Here is a 12,230-nt window from a genome sequence, read left to right as displayed (position 1 = left end):
TTGCCAGTCCGTCCCCATTGCTGGTTTCACAGAGGATGCCCTGGCTGCTTCTTTCCATCAGCTGGGCAGCAGTCCTGCAACTAGCAGGCTTTTCCCGAAAGTTAATGCAGTCTGCGGAGGGGTCTCCCACGCTAGAGCACAGGGGAATAACTCCTGCCCAGGAGGATTTCACAGGGCAGCTGCTTCCTGGGTGCTGACCTCTCTGTCAGGGCTGCAGCTTCCTGCCTCTGCTCTCCTGGGGATCTCTCATTAAGAATGGGGCAGATTATCATCTGCTATCAGAGCACCACAAGGGATTTGCAGGTTATGTGCTTTCCTAATTACAGAGTGTGCCAAAATACAAGTTTTAACTTTTTAAAAAAGTGACCACTTCTTGAAGCTTTCAAGATGAAGGCTGACTTCATTTGCTTGTTCTAGTGGGAAGTTTAACAACAATCTTACCCAAGGTTTGATTTTTTTAAGCCAAGCATGATGCTTATAATCCTGGCACTAGAGACTGAGGTAGGAGGATCACTCTGAGTGTCTTAGTTACTTTTTACTCGTCGCTGAGACAAAATACCTGAAGCCCAAAGTTGGGAAAGGAAAGGTTTATTTCTTACAGTTTTTGGAGGTTTCAGTCCACACTCAGTTGGCTCCAAGACAGGCAGGCATGGCTGGGCTGCAGTTCATGGCGGCCGCCAGCAGCAAACTCGAACCAACAAAAAAAGAAAAACACACCTTCTTCCTGCCATTACATCACATCCTGGCTCCAACCCTATGTGGGTGGAGCACTAACACCATCAATCCAAGCACTATACAATGAACCATCACAAATGAGCAATGCAAACTCATGAGGCCTGGGGGACACAAACACAAACCATGACACTGAGTTCGAGATCAACCTAGGGTACATAGTTCAAAGCCAACTGGAACTATGTAGTCAAACTGTCTAACCAACCAAACTAAGTAGCCAAATACACTGTAACAACAGCAAAACAACAACAATGAAAAATCAACTATTTGTTGATGTAATCATGTTTACAGAAAAAGGTATGTTCTTGTTAAAGATGTTTTTAAAGGCAAACATCATTTGCATTCAACTTTTAACATTAAAACAACTTACAACACCTCTCATTTCCATTCCGCACGTGGCCATCATTTCACTGTGGCACTTCTTTCTCTATGGAGATGTTGTACTAGAAAGCATCTCTTCTACACAGAAATTCTCCACGTCTCAAAGGAAAATCTCATGCAGTTGTGGCGAGGAGAGTGAACCTGTCTTACTGTCTGCTTGGAATCCTTCACTCTGTTACTGAGAGGCCAGAGGGTTTTGTTTCTTGGCTCAGATGCAGGGCATCACCCTGAGCATCTCCCTGAATGTCTGATATCCACAGTTCAAAATCCCTTAATGAAGATCTCACCCAACTGCAGGGAATGCACAGGAGGGAAACACAGAGGTGTATGTTGTCCAGGTCATTGCTGGGCGACCTGACTGACTCTGCCTCTGCCTTGCAGGTCCCAGTCCGTGGTGGATCCCACGGTTCTGAAGCGCATGGATAAGAATGAGGAGGAGAACATGCAGCCTTTGCTATCTCTGGACTGAGAATTTCTTTGTACCCACGGCATGAGTGGAGGTGGAAGGTACTAGATTGCAGCTGCAGGCACAGCGCTGCCGAGGACCTGGGCTGAGTGGGAACTGTATTTATTCCTATTAATGTAGCAGAATATATAACAAGGCACCAGGCATTCTCGTTTGCCTGAACCATGGGTGCCCTGGGCTGTATTTTTTTTAAAGTCAATAATTTATTCTGTAAGTGCCAAGTTCTTTGTAAATACAATGTAATTTCATGTCAAGTTTGTAAATTTTGGTAGTAATTGAATTTGGGGAAGATTGACATAAAAGTCTGAGCCAGAGATATGAACTAGAAGAAAAAGTAGAAAATATGCAGAAGCTATCAACACGGATTAAATGTGGCCCTGTTTCCTATGAAGCCGTATTTCTGCTGTCATGGAGAACTGTCATTACTGCTTCCCTCTACAGCTTTGTAGACACAGGGAACAAAGTCGTTCTAGAAAACGAGGACTTCATCGCCATGGCCGGATGTAGAGATTTTCACTTCAGAGGAAAGGTAACCCTGGACTCTTGCAGGCTTTGCACTGGGGACCCCGAGGGTGGCAGATGGGCAGGTGGAGGAAACGCGTGAACTCACGGCTGCTCTTCAGTTCCCAGAGTCCTGGGAGCAGATTTGTTCCACACGTCAGCTTCGGAATCCTTCGAGACCACTGTGGTCACAGCCCTGACGTAGTGTGTCTGACGTTCTTTAAGAATTCTTCCCTCTAAAACTCTTCAAGCAAGGAAAAGAGAACTCATATGCAAACCATGTTTTGACAGCCAATCCTGAACATGAAATTTGCCACTTACAAATAAGGGGCTAATTTCTCATTATTGTGCACCTGCTGAAAATACACACACACACACACACACACACACACACACACAGAGCACATATATTTTTACTCAGTGCTAATAAATCCCTGGTGTAACAGGCTTATAAAATAAATCATACATATTAAAGGTTTTAGAGATGTTATAGATAATTACACGGGATGCTAACTGGAAAACCACTGCAGTTAATGAAAATGAGAGACAATGAAACAGACTTTAGTGTACCTATTGAAGGGAATTCCAGTATACTTTATAATGCTGTCTTGAATGCGTGCCACTTTAGTGAAATATATTTTTCCTTAAAAGAAGCAACAGATCTCAATATAAGTATCAGGTGAAAATAAAATTTTTTCTCAGACTCTAGTGTTGCTATACTTCACATTTTCTTTTTCAGAAAAGACTGAAAGAATACACTCCTTCTGGAAGCACTTCAGAAGCATGTGAGGGTCTCTAAAATAGAAGAGCTGTTAAAAGATGTGAAATCTGTACATTGTTTAAAGTTTTATTCCAAAATTTTGCAAGTACAAGTTTTAAATCCTATTTTAACTTTTAAACCCCAGTGTGTAAAAGTAAGATCACTTTTTCAGCATATGAATTTTTATTTTTACTTTTTTATTTAATTATTTTTTGAGACAAGTCTTGCTATGTAGTACAGGCTGGCCTTGAACTTGCTTATGTAGCCCAGGCTGGCCGGGAGCTCACGGTGTTCCTCCTGTCTCATCCTCCCGAGTGCTAGGATTACATGTGTGTGCCACCATGCCTGGCTCAACATAGGGGTTTTGAGTTTAACAATTTAGAACGAATTCTTTGGGGAAAAAAATCTCCAAGAATTATTGGTAATCAAAACAAAAGTAAAAGCGTGCAAGAGCTTTTGCACACTTTCAGATGAGAAGTTCAGAAATTCTGGTTATAAATCGATAGCCAAAAATCTTCAAATCAGTATTCCAATCAGTGTATCAGTGTTTCAGTGAAATAGGCTTGTTAAAGTACATTAATCACCAGGAATCAAAGAGACTTTAAGACTTTAAGAACTTCCAGTCATAAATTTGAGAGACTGCTCTCACCGTCCTTACAGAGCTTGGAAACACTGGGGGTTGGAAGTTGTAGCAGGCCTTACAAGGACCTGAGCACTGGTGGGCCTGATGAGTGTGGCTCACTGGCGTGTGAACTGTAGACCTGGGCTTTGATTCCACATGGCTGTATGTAAGCAGTATGACTCTTTGGAATAAAACAGAAGTAATTTAACTACAGCAGGGCAATAGCTGCTCTTTCCCATGAGTTTCTCTTGATGTACTACATCTATGGCCGGTTTTCAGGATCCTGCCAGCTTCCAATGTCAGCCAGCTCAGAGTTTCTCCCCTCTGTCACACAGTTAGAGTCATCTGTGAAAATAGCTAGTCTTGTTTACACTGTCTCTCTTAACCCACATTTGCAATTTTCCATTGGCACTGCTGCGTGTCTGCTCTTCTCCAAATGAGCAGTGGAATGTTGGCTAGATTTTTTTAAATATTTAAAAGTGAATGAAAAACTTACAGCACTAACTTTTGAAATTGCTCTCTCCAGTTCAGTCTGTGACTCTGCTTGTCTCCCAGCAATGTTTTTGAAGCTGCTTCATCAAGGGACCTTCATTCAGCTTTATGATTTGCCCTCAGCACAGCGAGCCAGCACCGGGCAGGCATATTTTCCCCTCTGTGGCTGAACAACCTTGTGAATGAGCAGCCCATCTACATTTTTCCCTTTAACTACAGTGACACAGCTGTGCTCACAGACACACACACCCAGGACGTGTCTGATGACTTTGCTTCTGTATTTTGAGAGCTATGCATTAATTTGGAATAGTCCATTAATCCATTGGCTCTTTTTTGTTTTCCTCAGTCCCAGAGCTCAACCCCAGGGCCCTGTGCATGCCAGGCAGGCGCTCTACCCCGAGCTCCTCAGTGCATCTGTTCCCATCTCTCTCCCTGCCTGCACCAGCTTCTAGTTTTCATTTCTTTCTTTTGGTTGTTTCAGGGCAGCTGCTTCCAAAGCAGGTCTAAAAATGAATTACCCCCCACCATCATGTTGTCAGTGATATTTGCACAGGTTTTTGAATACTATATGAAAAGATTATCATAAAATATATGCTAAGAAATATGAAGAAGTGCCTCTTTGAAAATAGAATAAAGCAGTGATACTGGCATATAGATTTTATTTGTGCTGTCTCCTAAAAAGTCAGTACGTGCACCTATACTAGAAGGGTTACACAGATACCATTTGAAGAAGGTCATTTAAGGGTTTGCTCTGAATATTCTCATACAGTATTAAGTCTTGTGTGTATTTGATACAGTAACTTTGATCCATGCTATTTACAAACCTGGCATTATGCTAATATAATGTACAAGTGTCAAATAGAGTTTCCCAGCAACTTTCTGAAGTGGACATGCATGATTTCTTTTATTTGACTAATTGCTTTATAAGTGTAAGCATTCTGTAAGTCTTTTCATATAAAATGCTTGTTTATGGTATTAAAATTCATACATTCATAAACAGAAGAGTCAAGCAAATGGACTCATCTTCGTACTGCTAACTTGGTCACATTGTTAAACATTTACAATGTCTGTAATACTCCTGAGCAAACAGAATTCTCTCTGTTGTATCACAAAGATGGGGCATTGTTTTGGGGAACATGTTTATGACTCGAGGAAACCTTTGGGGCCCCAGCAGTCGGTCTTCCAACCCGGCCTCTGCTGCTTCTACAAAGAACCTAAAGGTTTCTGAAATGTCCGTGATCATTTGAAGAAGCTACATCAAGAAAATCTGCGGAGAGGCTGCACATTCTTGTGTTGTTTTATTTAAGATCTGCTTTGTCTGGTTGGTTAATAATGTGTCTTTCTTTTTTGTATATATGTTTATGAATGATTCATAGAAAAGTTGCCATTAGCCGTGGCAATATTCCAGAAAGATTTCACCACAAAATAAACTGAGAAGAGTTCTGGTGTGGTGCCTGAAATTTAGGTATGGTGCGTACACAGGTGACACCAGTGAGTTCAAGAGCATATATTCCATTTTAGAGCTGCTGTATAGATAAATATCATCAAACATAGTAGCATATTTTAGATTTGGGAGCACATTAGATGGCTCAAGAGTAAGTGGAATACAAACAGATGAATGGGAGCAAAAGAAAATTGGGAGCAAAAAAAATTGGGAGCAAAAGAAAGATTTTTCCCCTTATTTTACATTAGCTGAAAAGGCAGCTTCTCTTTCATATGCTGCTGGGACTATGTGGCATTATTTATTACTAGACAGGGGCAAGTAAGTACAACACAGAGGGTCCTGGGCTTTGCAACATCAGGAGATCACAAGCAATGTGCAGAACTGAAACACTGTAATTAGACCTTTTCTTCAAAAAAGATGGAGTACAAATGATATTGCTAAATAAAAAGATATTTAGAAGCCAAGCAATTATAGACACAACAGTGTACTTTTATAGTACATTTTCAATGGTTTTTTTTATTTTTATTTTTTTATTTTTTTTCTTTCTTTTTTTAATTTTATTTAAGGAGAAAAGAAAAAAAAAGCAGGGAAAGGGTACAAGTTATACAGATTTACAGAAAAAAAATGAACAGTAGGAAATCACTAGTTAATGGATTACATATTGTCATCTTAGAAATAATTGTTCAAGTCACAAAATTAAAGCTTGTAAAGTGGACATTCCATCAATGATACTGCAAACAGTTCTGTTCATTGATCCAATAAAACTCTGTGATATCATTTTCTATCTTATACACTTAAATATACATGCAGTTATATAGTTTGGAGGACTTTCTTTTCCTCTCTTTTGTACCATGACTATCACACATTTTGGGTGTCATTGCTCCCACGGTTCTTATTACTTTTTTGGAAGAGAGTAAAACCAAATGTGACATAACAGAACAGAATCGGTCAAGTCAAAAGGGTGGACATAATAGATAATGTAAAAACATAATACAAGGTGATCAACAATGGTTACCAGAATGCCTCCTGCTATCTCTAATAGAATTGCCTATATCGTAAGTTATAATACAATTGAACAAAACAGTAAAGAATAAAACCGACAAAACCAAAACATTGGAGACATTGTAGGTCTTCAAAAGTAGATAAAAGTCAACAAGAATGGGCGTCATAATGAATCTCATTATCTTCACAGCTGATGCCTAAACTTTCGAACCTGATACTATCCAGCAAAACAGAATAGGGGAACATCAGTTAAAAACCAGATGGTGAGAGTAATACAGGGCTTTAAACCAAGGTAATGAAAAGTCAAAGTGGGTTACTATAATATATCCTGCTATTTTTTTCCTTTAATTAAAAGGATAAAAATAAAAAAGTAATTAATGGAGTGGAGATTGAGATAAAAGAGGGCATAACAACGAAACAGCGCAGATCAAAACATAACCATTTAAGCAGAATAGTGTTTCACCACCAGATAATCCTAACCTAAAAGTAGTCACCATATTGTCTCTTTCTTTGAAATCCTTGAGTACAACTTCATATACTGTAGCATTAAGTATATCAAAACAATGTAAAACCATTCAAGAGAATGACAGCATTACAGAGTATTTAGAATCGACTAACAGAAAATGAATAATGGTTTCTGTATAATCTCCTTGTCTTTAAAAGGTTTTTGCTTATACTATCATACATAATAAAATCCAATAAGATACAGCCTATTTAGACCATTGGAGACAGAAGGACAAAAGCTAGATGAGACTTCAAAACAAGATGATACTAAATCAGTATTACCTATTAAGATGTCATTTTCTCCAAAATAGCTGTTCCTATCATCCAATCTTCTCTGCCTCATTTCTGTTGAGCTCTTTTTCTGTCAGTAGCTGTCAGTTTGTCTTCTTCATTTTGTTCTCTGCTCCCAATGGTTTTTTTTTTAACAGTTTAGAAGGTGTTTTGTCACTATCTAACTTAGCTTTAAGCCCGAACAAAAACATTTATGTTCTTAATGATATAAGTACATGAATTGTATCAAAATTATTCTTTTGGTAAACAAAATAGACTTAAATGAAAACCAAACTAAATTTTGACAAATCTTCTAAGCATGAACCAGTCCCACATATTTGAAAAGCTGTAATTAGCATATGCGTTGCAATACTTAAAGCAATGTCTTGTTTCTAATCCAGCTTTTTACTTAACAGTATAAAACCTCAAAAACCAAACAATTTCTTTAAAGTTACCCCAGAGGAAATTATACCAGCTTCTGGAGACCCCTAAGTGTACTATTTATTCTCTGACGTAGCTCCTGTCCCTGTTTATGTGCTGCCACTCACTGTGTGACTCCAGGGAGTCACTCCACTGTAAATATAAAATATTTGAGTAAATCTAAGTTTCTATTTATTTATTTTTTACACTTCTATTTTTTTTTTTTTTTTGTCTTTTTCGTTTTTATCGGTACCAGAGATGGAACTCATGACTGCCTGCTTGCAAGGCAGGTGCTTATGCCGCTGAGCTAAATCCCCAGCCCCGACATTTCTATTTTTAAAAAGCATTTATTTTACATATGGTAGACCTGGAATTTGGAGGTACTTTACTTGTCACATCTAACACAGAATCTAGAACTGACAGTGACTTTAATTTGAAAGAAGTTACTGGTTATTTAGGTTGGGATAGCTGAAGTTTTCTAATGTTTGTATTTGGGAGGCTTAAGTGGGAGCTACATAATTTGTTTCATCAAAATGACATTCAGTACTCGGTAACTTCTAGACTAACTTTCAAAAGCCATTTTAAGTGAGGGGTTTAACTTTTAAGTTAAACATGCATAGAATTATCACCAGCTGGGAGAGCTAAGATTTTTCAGCTTCCCACACCAAACTGTTGGGGATTTGACAAGAGACTAAATTCGAAAATTTGAATTACCAAAAAGTTCCATGATGATTTAAATAAATCCTGTTGAAAATAATTCTGGGTCAAAATATTAAGTGAAATTTAAAAAAAATTCAGCCACATTTAAGAGAAAATGCTTATTTCCTAAATATGAATGTGTGTTTTGTGACTTTTCCTCACTCCAGTGCGTGAAAAGTTGCCTCACGAGGTAAGAGAGCGCTCAGTAGCACCTACTCAAATCTTCTGAAGTAGATGCACCACTCAGCCCCTACCAGGGACTTTCCTGTGCACAGCTTTGAGTGTATCGGGATGTTATTTCTGCAGACCCCTCCTAGGGCGACTTTACAGCAGCAGCTTCAAAAGTACCCAGGGAGAGCATCAAAAGTGGGCTCCTTCTCTGGGAGCATCAAAGAGAAAGTATTTTTAATTATAACACAGAAAACAAATTTGAAATGCCAAGTGTTTCTGAAATGAGGAACTGAAGACTTGACCAGAGAGAGGCAGCCGGGAGGATGGAGGTCCGGATGCGGGCTGAGTTCCGGCACAGGGACAGCACCCCCGGGAGCATTTACCCCAAGCACCTTCTCTGCAAACGAAGTGCGACCCTTCTCTCTCTTTTCTTCTCTCTGAATGCTGCCTAAGGGATCATACAGAAACCGCACACAGCTTTCTTGTTGCCTTTGAAGAAGAAAACGCTCTGTCCTTACATAAGCACAGTTCACTTCATTGTGTGTGGCTGAGACATTTGCATGTTGTGCACAGTGTCATGCAACAGCTTTAAAAATATAATTATATAAAGTCTCAGTGCTGAAAGATGATGAAATGTTCATCGTGGCTGAGATTCAGAGAAAATATTGGCCTTATCCTTTGTTCTGCACTCACGTACCTACCATTTTACTTGGATGTCCAGAAGATCTCAAGTTCCATTTTTAATTACCAAACTTCTCCCTTTGCATCCTGAACCTGCTTCTCCTTTTGTTTTCTCATCTCACTAACCATTGCCACCAACCTTCCAGTTTCCAGAGCATAAATCTTGGGACTCATTCTTTTTGTCTCCTCTCTCTCAAAGCCCCTTCTAATCAGCTGGCCCGCGCTACCAGCTTCAATCAAAATACACCTGCACTCTGGACCACTTCGTACCGTCAGCATTTTCACCTGAAATGTTCTGCTGTACTGTAAACAGGTCTTCTTGCTTTCTTTCATCCTTAGCTTCTCAACTCAGTTTTCAAAACATTAACCAGAAGGAGACTCTTAAAATATTAGCCTGATCATTTAAATCTTCTGAAAACCCTCTGCAAGAATAAAAAGCAAAGCCCTCATGCTGGTCTCTGAGAAGGGTTGATAGGAGGTCACTAAGCAGCAGGGTAGCAGGACAGTCTGGCTTTTATCTGTACAATGCAGTGTAAGCACAGTTGATCAGTACTTCAGTATTGCACTGCTCAAGTGCCCTCAGCTGTGACCTTGACTTTTCTTAGACTATCTTAAGAGTCTTCCCTTCATGCCACTAATCTGTTGCCACATGGCCTGTCCCACTGTTCCAGGAACTTGCCAAGCACAGCTCCACTTTAAGATCTTGCCCTTCTGTTCCCTTCGGTGCTGTCTCGCAATACCCACCCCGCTGTCTCTTTCCTCACCCATAGGTCTTTCTCAAATGCCCCTTCTTACAAAGTCTCTCTTCTCCTGCTGTTAAATGAACAAGCCCCAATGGTCTCCTTCCCTGCTCTGTTTCTCTGTGAAGCATTTATCATCCCACACACTACACAGCTCATGGATGTATCTTGTTTTCATCCCTCCGCCCATAGAATATGAACTCCACAAGGGCAGGACATTCTTGTTTGCTAACTGTGGCTTTATTGGTGCCTTGAACAGTGCCTGCAACTAATAGCAAATTCAAAAAGGTTTCATAATGATCTCAACTGGTTTCACAAGCTGTACAGAGCAGCAAATAATATGCATTGAAGGAGCTTGTCTTTCGTTGTCATCTTAACTTAAAAGCATCTTGTTATTCATCTTTTAAAGTGGAAAACTTTATCATAGCATTATCTCATGATAAGGATGTGTATTTCCTGTATTCAAATCAAATCTGCATCCCAGGTCTGTATTTGTGTGTGTTTCAACTTTGCAAATCACTCCAAGGTCGTTGGGCCCTCTCCCTGTCCTATACATAGGTTGTACTTACTCTCTGAAAGATTACAAGATTCCTTAGATGGAGAATCATTTTGCAATTATACCACAATGAATTGTTCTTCATTGTTTATCCTAAGTGTAATTTTTTAAATTCCAGGGACCTAAAAGAATATAATTACTCAATATTAGAATCCAGTGCAAGACAGTGTATCTATGTAGTTTTTATGGAAGAGGAGATTGAGTAGGAGGAAAAGAAATATTGGTCCCTTTGTATGCAACAATTGTAAAATGACTGAAGATGTGTTTTGGTGTTCTTAAGATCTAGCTGTGATCTAGAAATATTCATTAACCTGAAAATACTTTTAACAGAAATCTAACATTCATTGGGTTTTACATTTGATATTTTACTATGTATTATTTTAAACTTTTATAATTCAGACACAGATGATACAAATTCCTCCTGTTCATATTCTGACCTCCCAATTCTCTTCCATTCTCCCCTTTTTTTTTTTGCTCTTTTTCCTTTTTATCGGTACCAGGGATCTAACTCATGACTGCCTGCTTACAAGGCAGGCGCTTATGATGCTGAGCTAAATCCCCAGCTCCATTCTCCCCTTACTTTAACTGCAGCTATCATATGTGAAGCCTTACAGTCTCACTCCTTACTCCCTCCTTAATTTGTTTCCTACCACTTGGACTGAATTCTCCCTAAATCCAAACAGCCTAGATGTCAGTTCTGGGTGTGATGACCTTCTGATTTTTATCCTTTGCTATTTTTCTTTTCATTCTTACCAAACCTATCACTCCTTGACCTAGCTACATTATTGTGCCTTTCTCTACTTTGTGATAACTGAATAATTCATACCTCCAGTTTTGTGATTGCCTACCAGGTCTCCTGCTAAATAGACACTGAAAAATAAAGAACTGGCTGGTGGTGGTGATGAAGGGTGTGTAACCTGAAGGGTAAGGAGAGATGTATGCAAGTGATCTCAGAAGTTCCCCAATGTTAGTAGCTTAAGGAGTAAGACTGTGTCTCCTGATATGTACAGTGTAACGAAGTGTTCATCAACATAAACCATGTCCCTTGTCAATTACCCAAATAGATGGAAATCAGGGTCAATAGATATTTTGAAAAAAACTTCATTAGAGAGAAAAATAGCAGCTCTTGCTTTGGAACACAGTAGAATTCAGTTGTTCCTCTTCCATCTGACCCTTGACAGTCTGTGTAGTGGGTGCCGTTTGCCTCTGTGATGCGTTTTCCACCAACCGTGGGGCATTTCTGTGGCTTCGTTCCAGAGATGAGGACCCCGAGCTCAAGAGTGCACGGGGCATGGTGGTCCTGCAGTGCATGCTCTGCTCTGCTTGTTTCTTTTCTTTTCAAAAGTTTTTCCTAGTCCTAAGAATATGTTCCTTGGAAATTTCATTAATCACGTCCACTTTGTAATGAATTTAGGAATTTTCCCAGATGGGTACCTGCTATATTCTTCCAGTCATCATATGACACTAATATTTTATTTCCTTTTTAAAGAGAAACTATTTCATTGTCTTTGTCGATTTGTGAGGACGATTGCAATTCTGTTAAATAAAATGTCACTAAATGAATTTGCAGATTTGGAAATGTGTGTGTATGTGTACTTTCAGTTTCCTCATTATACACAAAATTCCTGTAAAAGTGGAAAACATTATATGAAATAGTTTTAAATAAACTTGTCACTAGCACGAGGAGGCCATGAAATTGGTGTTAATATTTGGAAGTGTCAGATGCTTTTAAAACTGACTGTCAGTACCTATAACTGCACTGTAATGTTATTTTGGATTTGTTATTATT

General features: G+C 39.2%; 1 protein-coding gene across 2 annotated transcripts in view; it reads left to right on the top strand.

The window, feature by feature from the left end:
* Clvs2 (clavesin 2) overlaps positions 1–5,396 on the top strand; it is a 67,375-nt gene extending 61,979 nt beyond the window's left edge. For both annotated transcript variants that reach the window (XM_063235078.1, XM_003479734.5), the window contains one exon: positions 1,495–5,396. In XM_063235078.1, the coding sequence (XP_063091148.1) occupies positions 1,495–1,582 (88 nt within the window). In that variant the 3' untranslated portion in view covers positions 1,583–5,396. The remainder of the gene's footprint in view (positions 1–1,494) is intronic.
* Positions 5,397–12,230: the final 6,834 nt, after the last annotated feature.

This window comes from Cavia porcellus, unplaced genomic scaffold (genome assembly GCF_034190915.1).
Source record: "Cavia porcellus strain 051 isolate PalLab524CR breed Dunkin Hartley unplaced genomic scaffold, mCavPor4.1 scaffold_24, whole genome shotgun sequence".
Lineage (NCBI taxonomy): Eukaryota > Metazoa > Chordata > Mammalia > Rodentia > Caviidae > Cavia > Cavia porcellus.
This window is presented reverse-complemented; position numbering and strand designations above follow the sequence as displayed.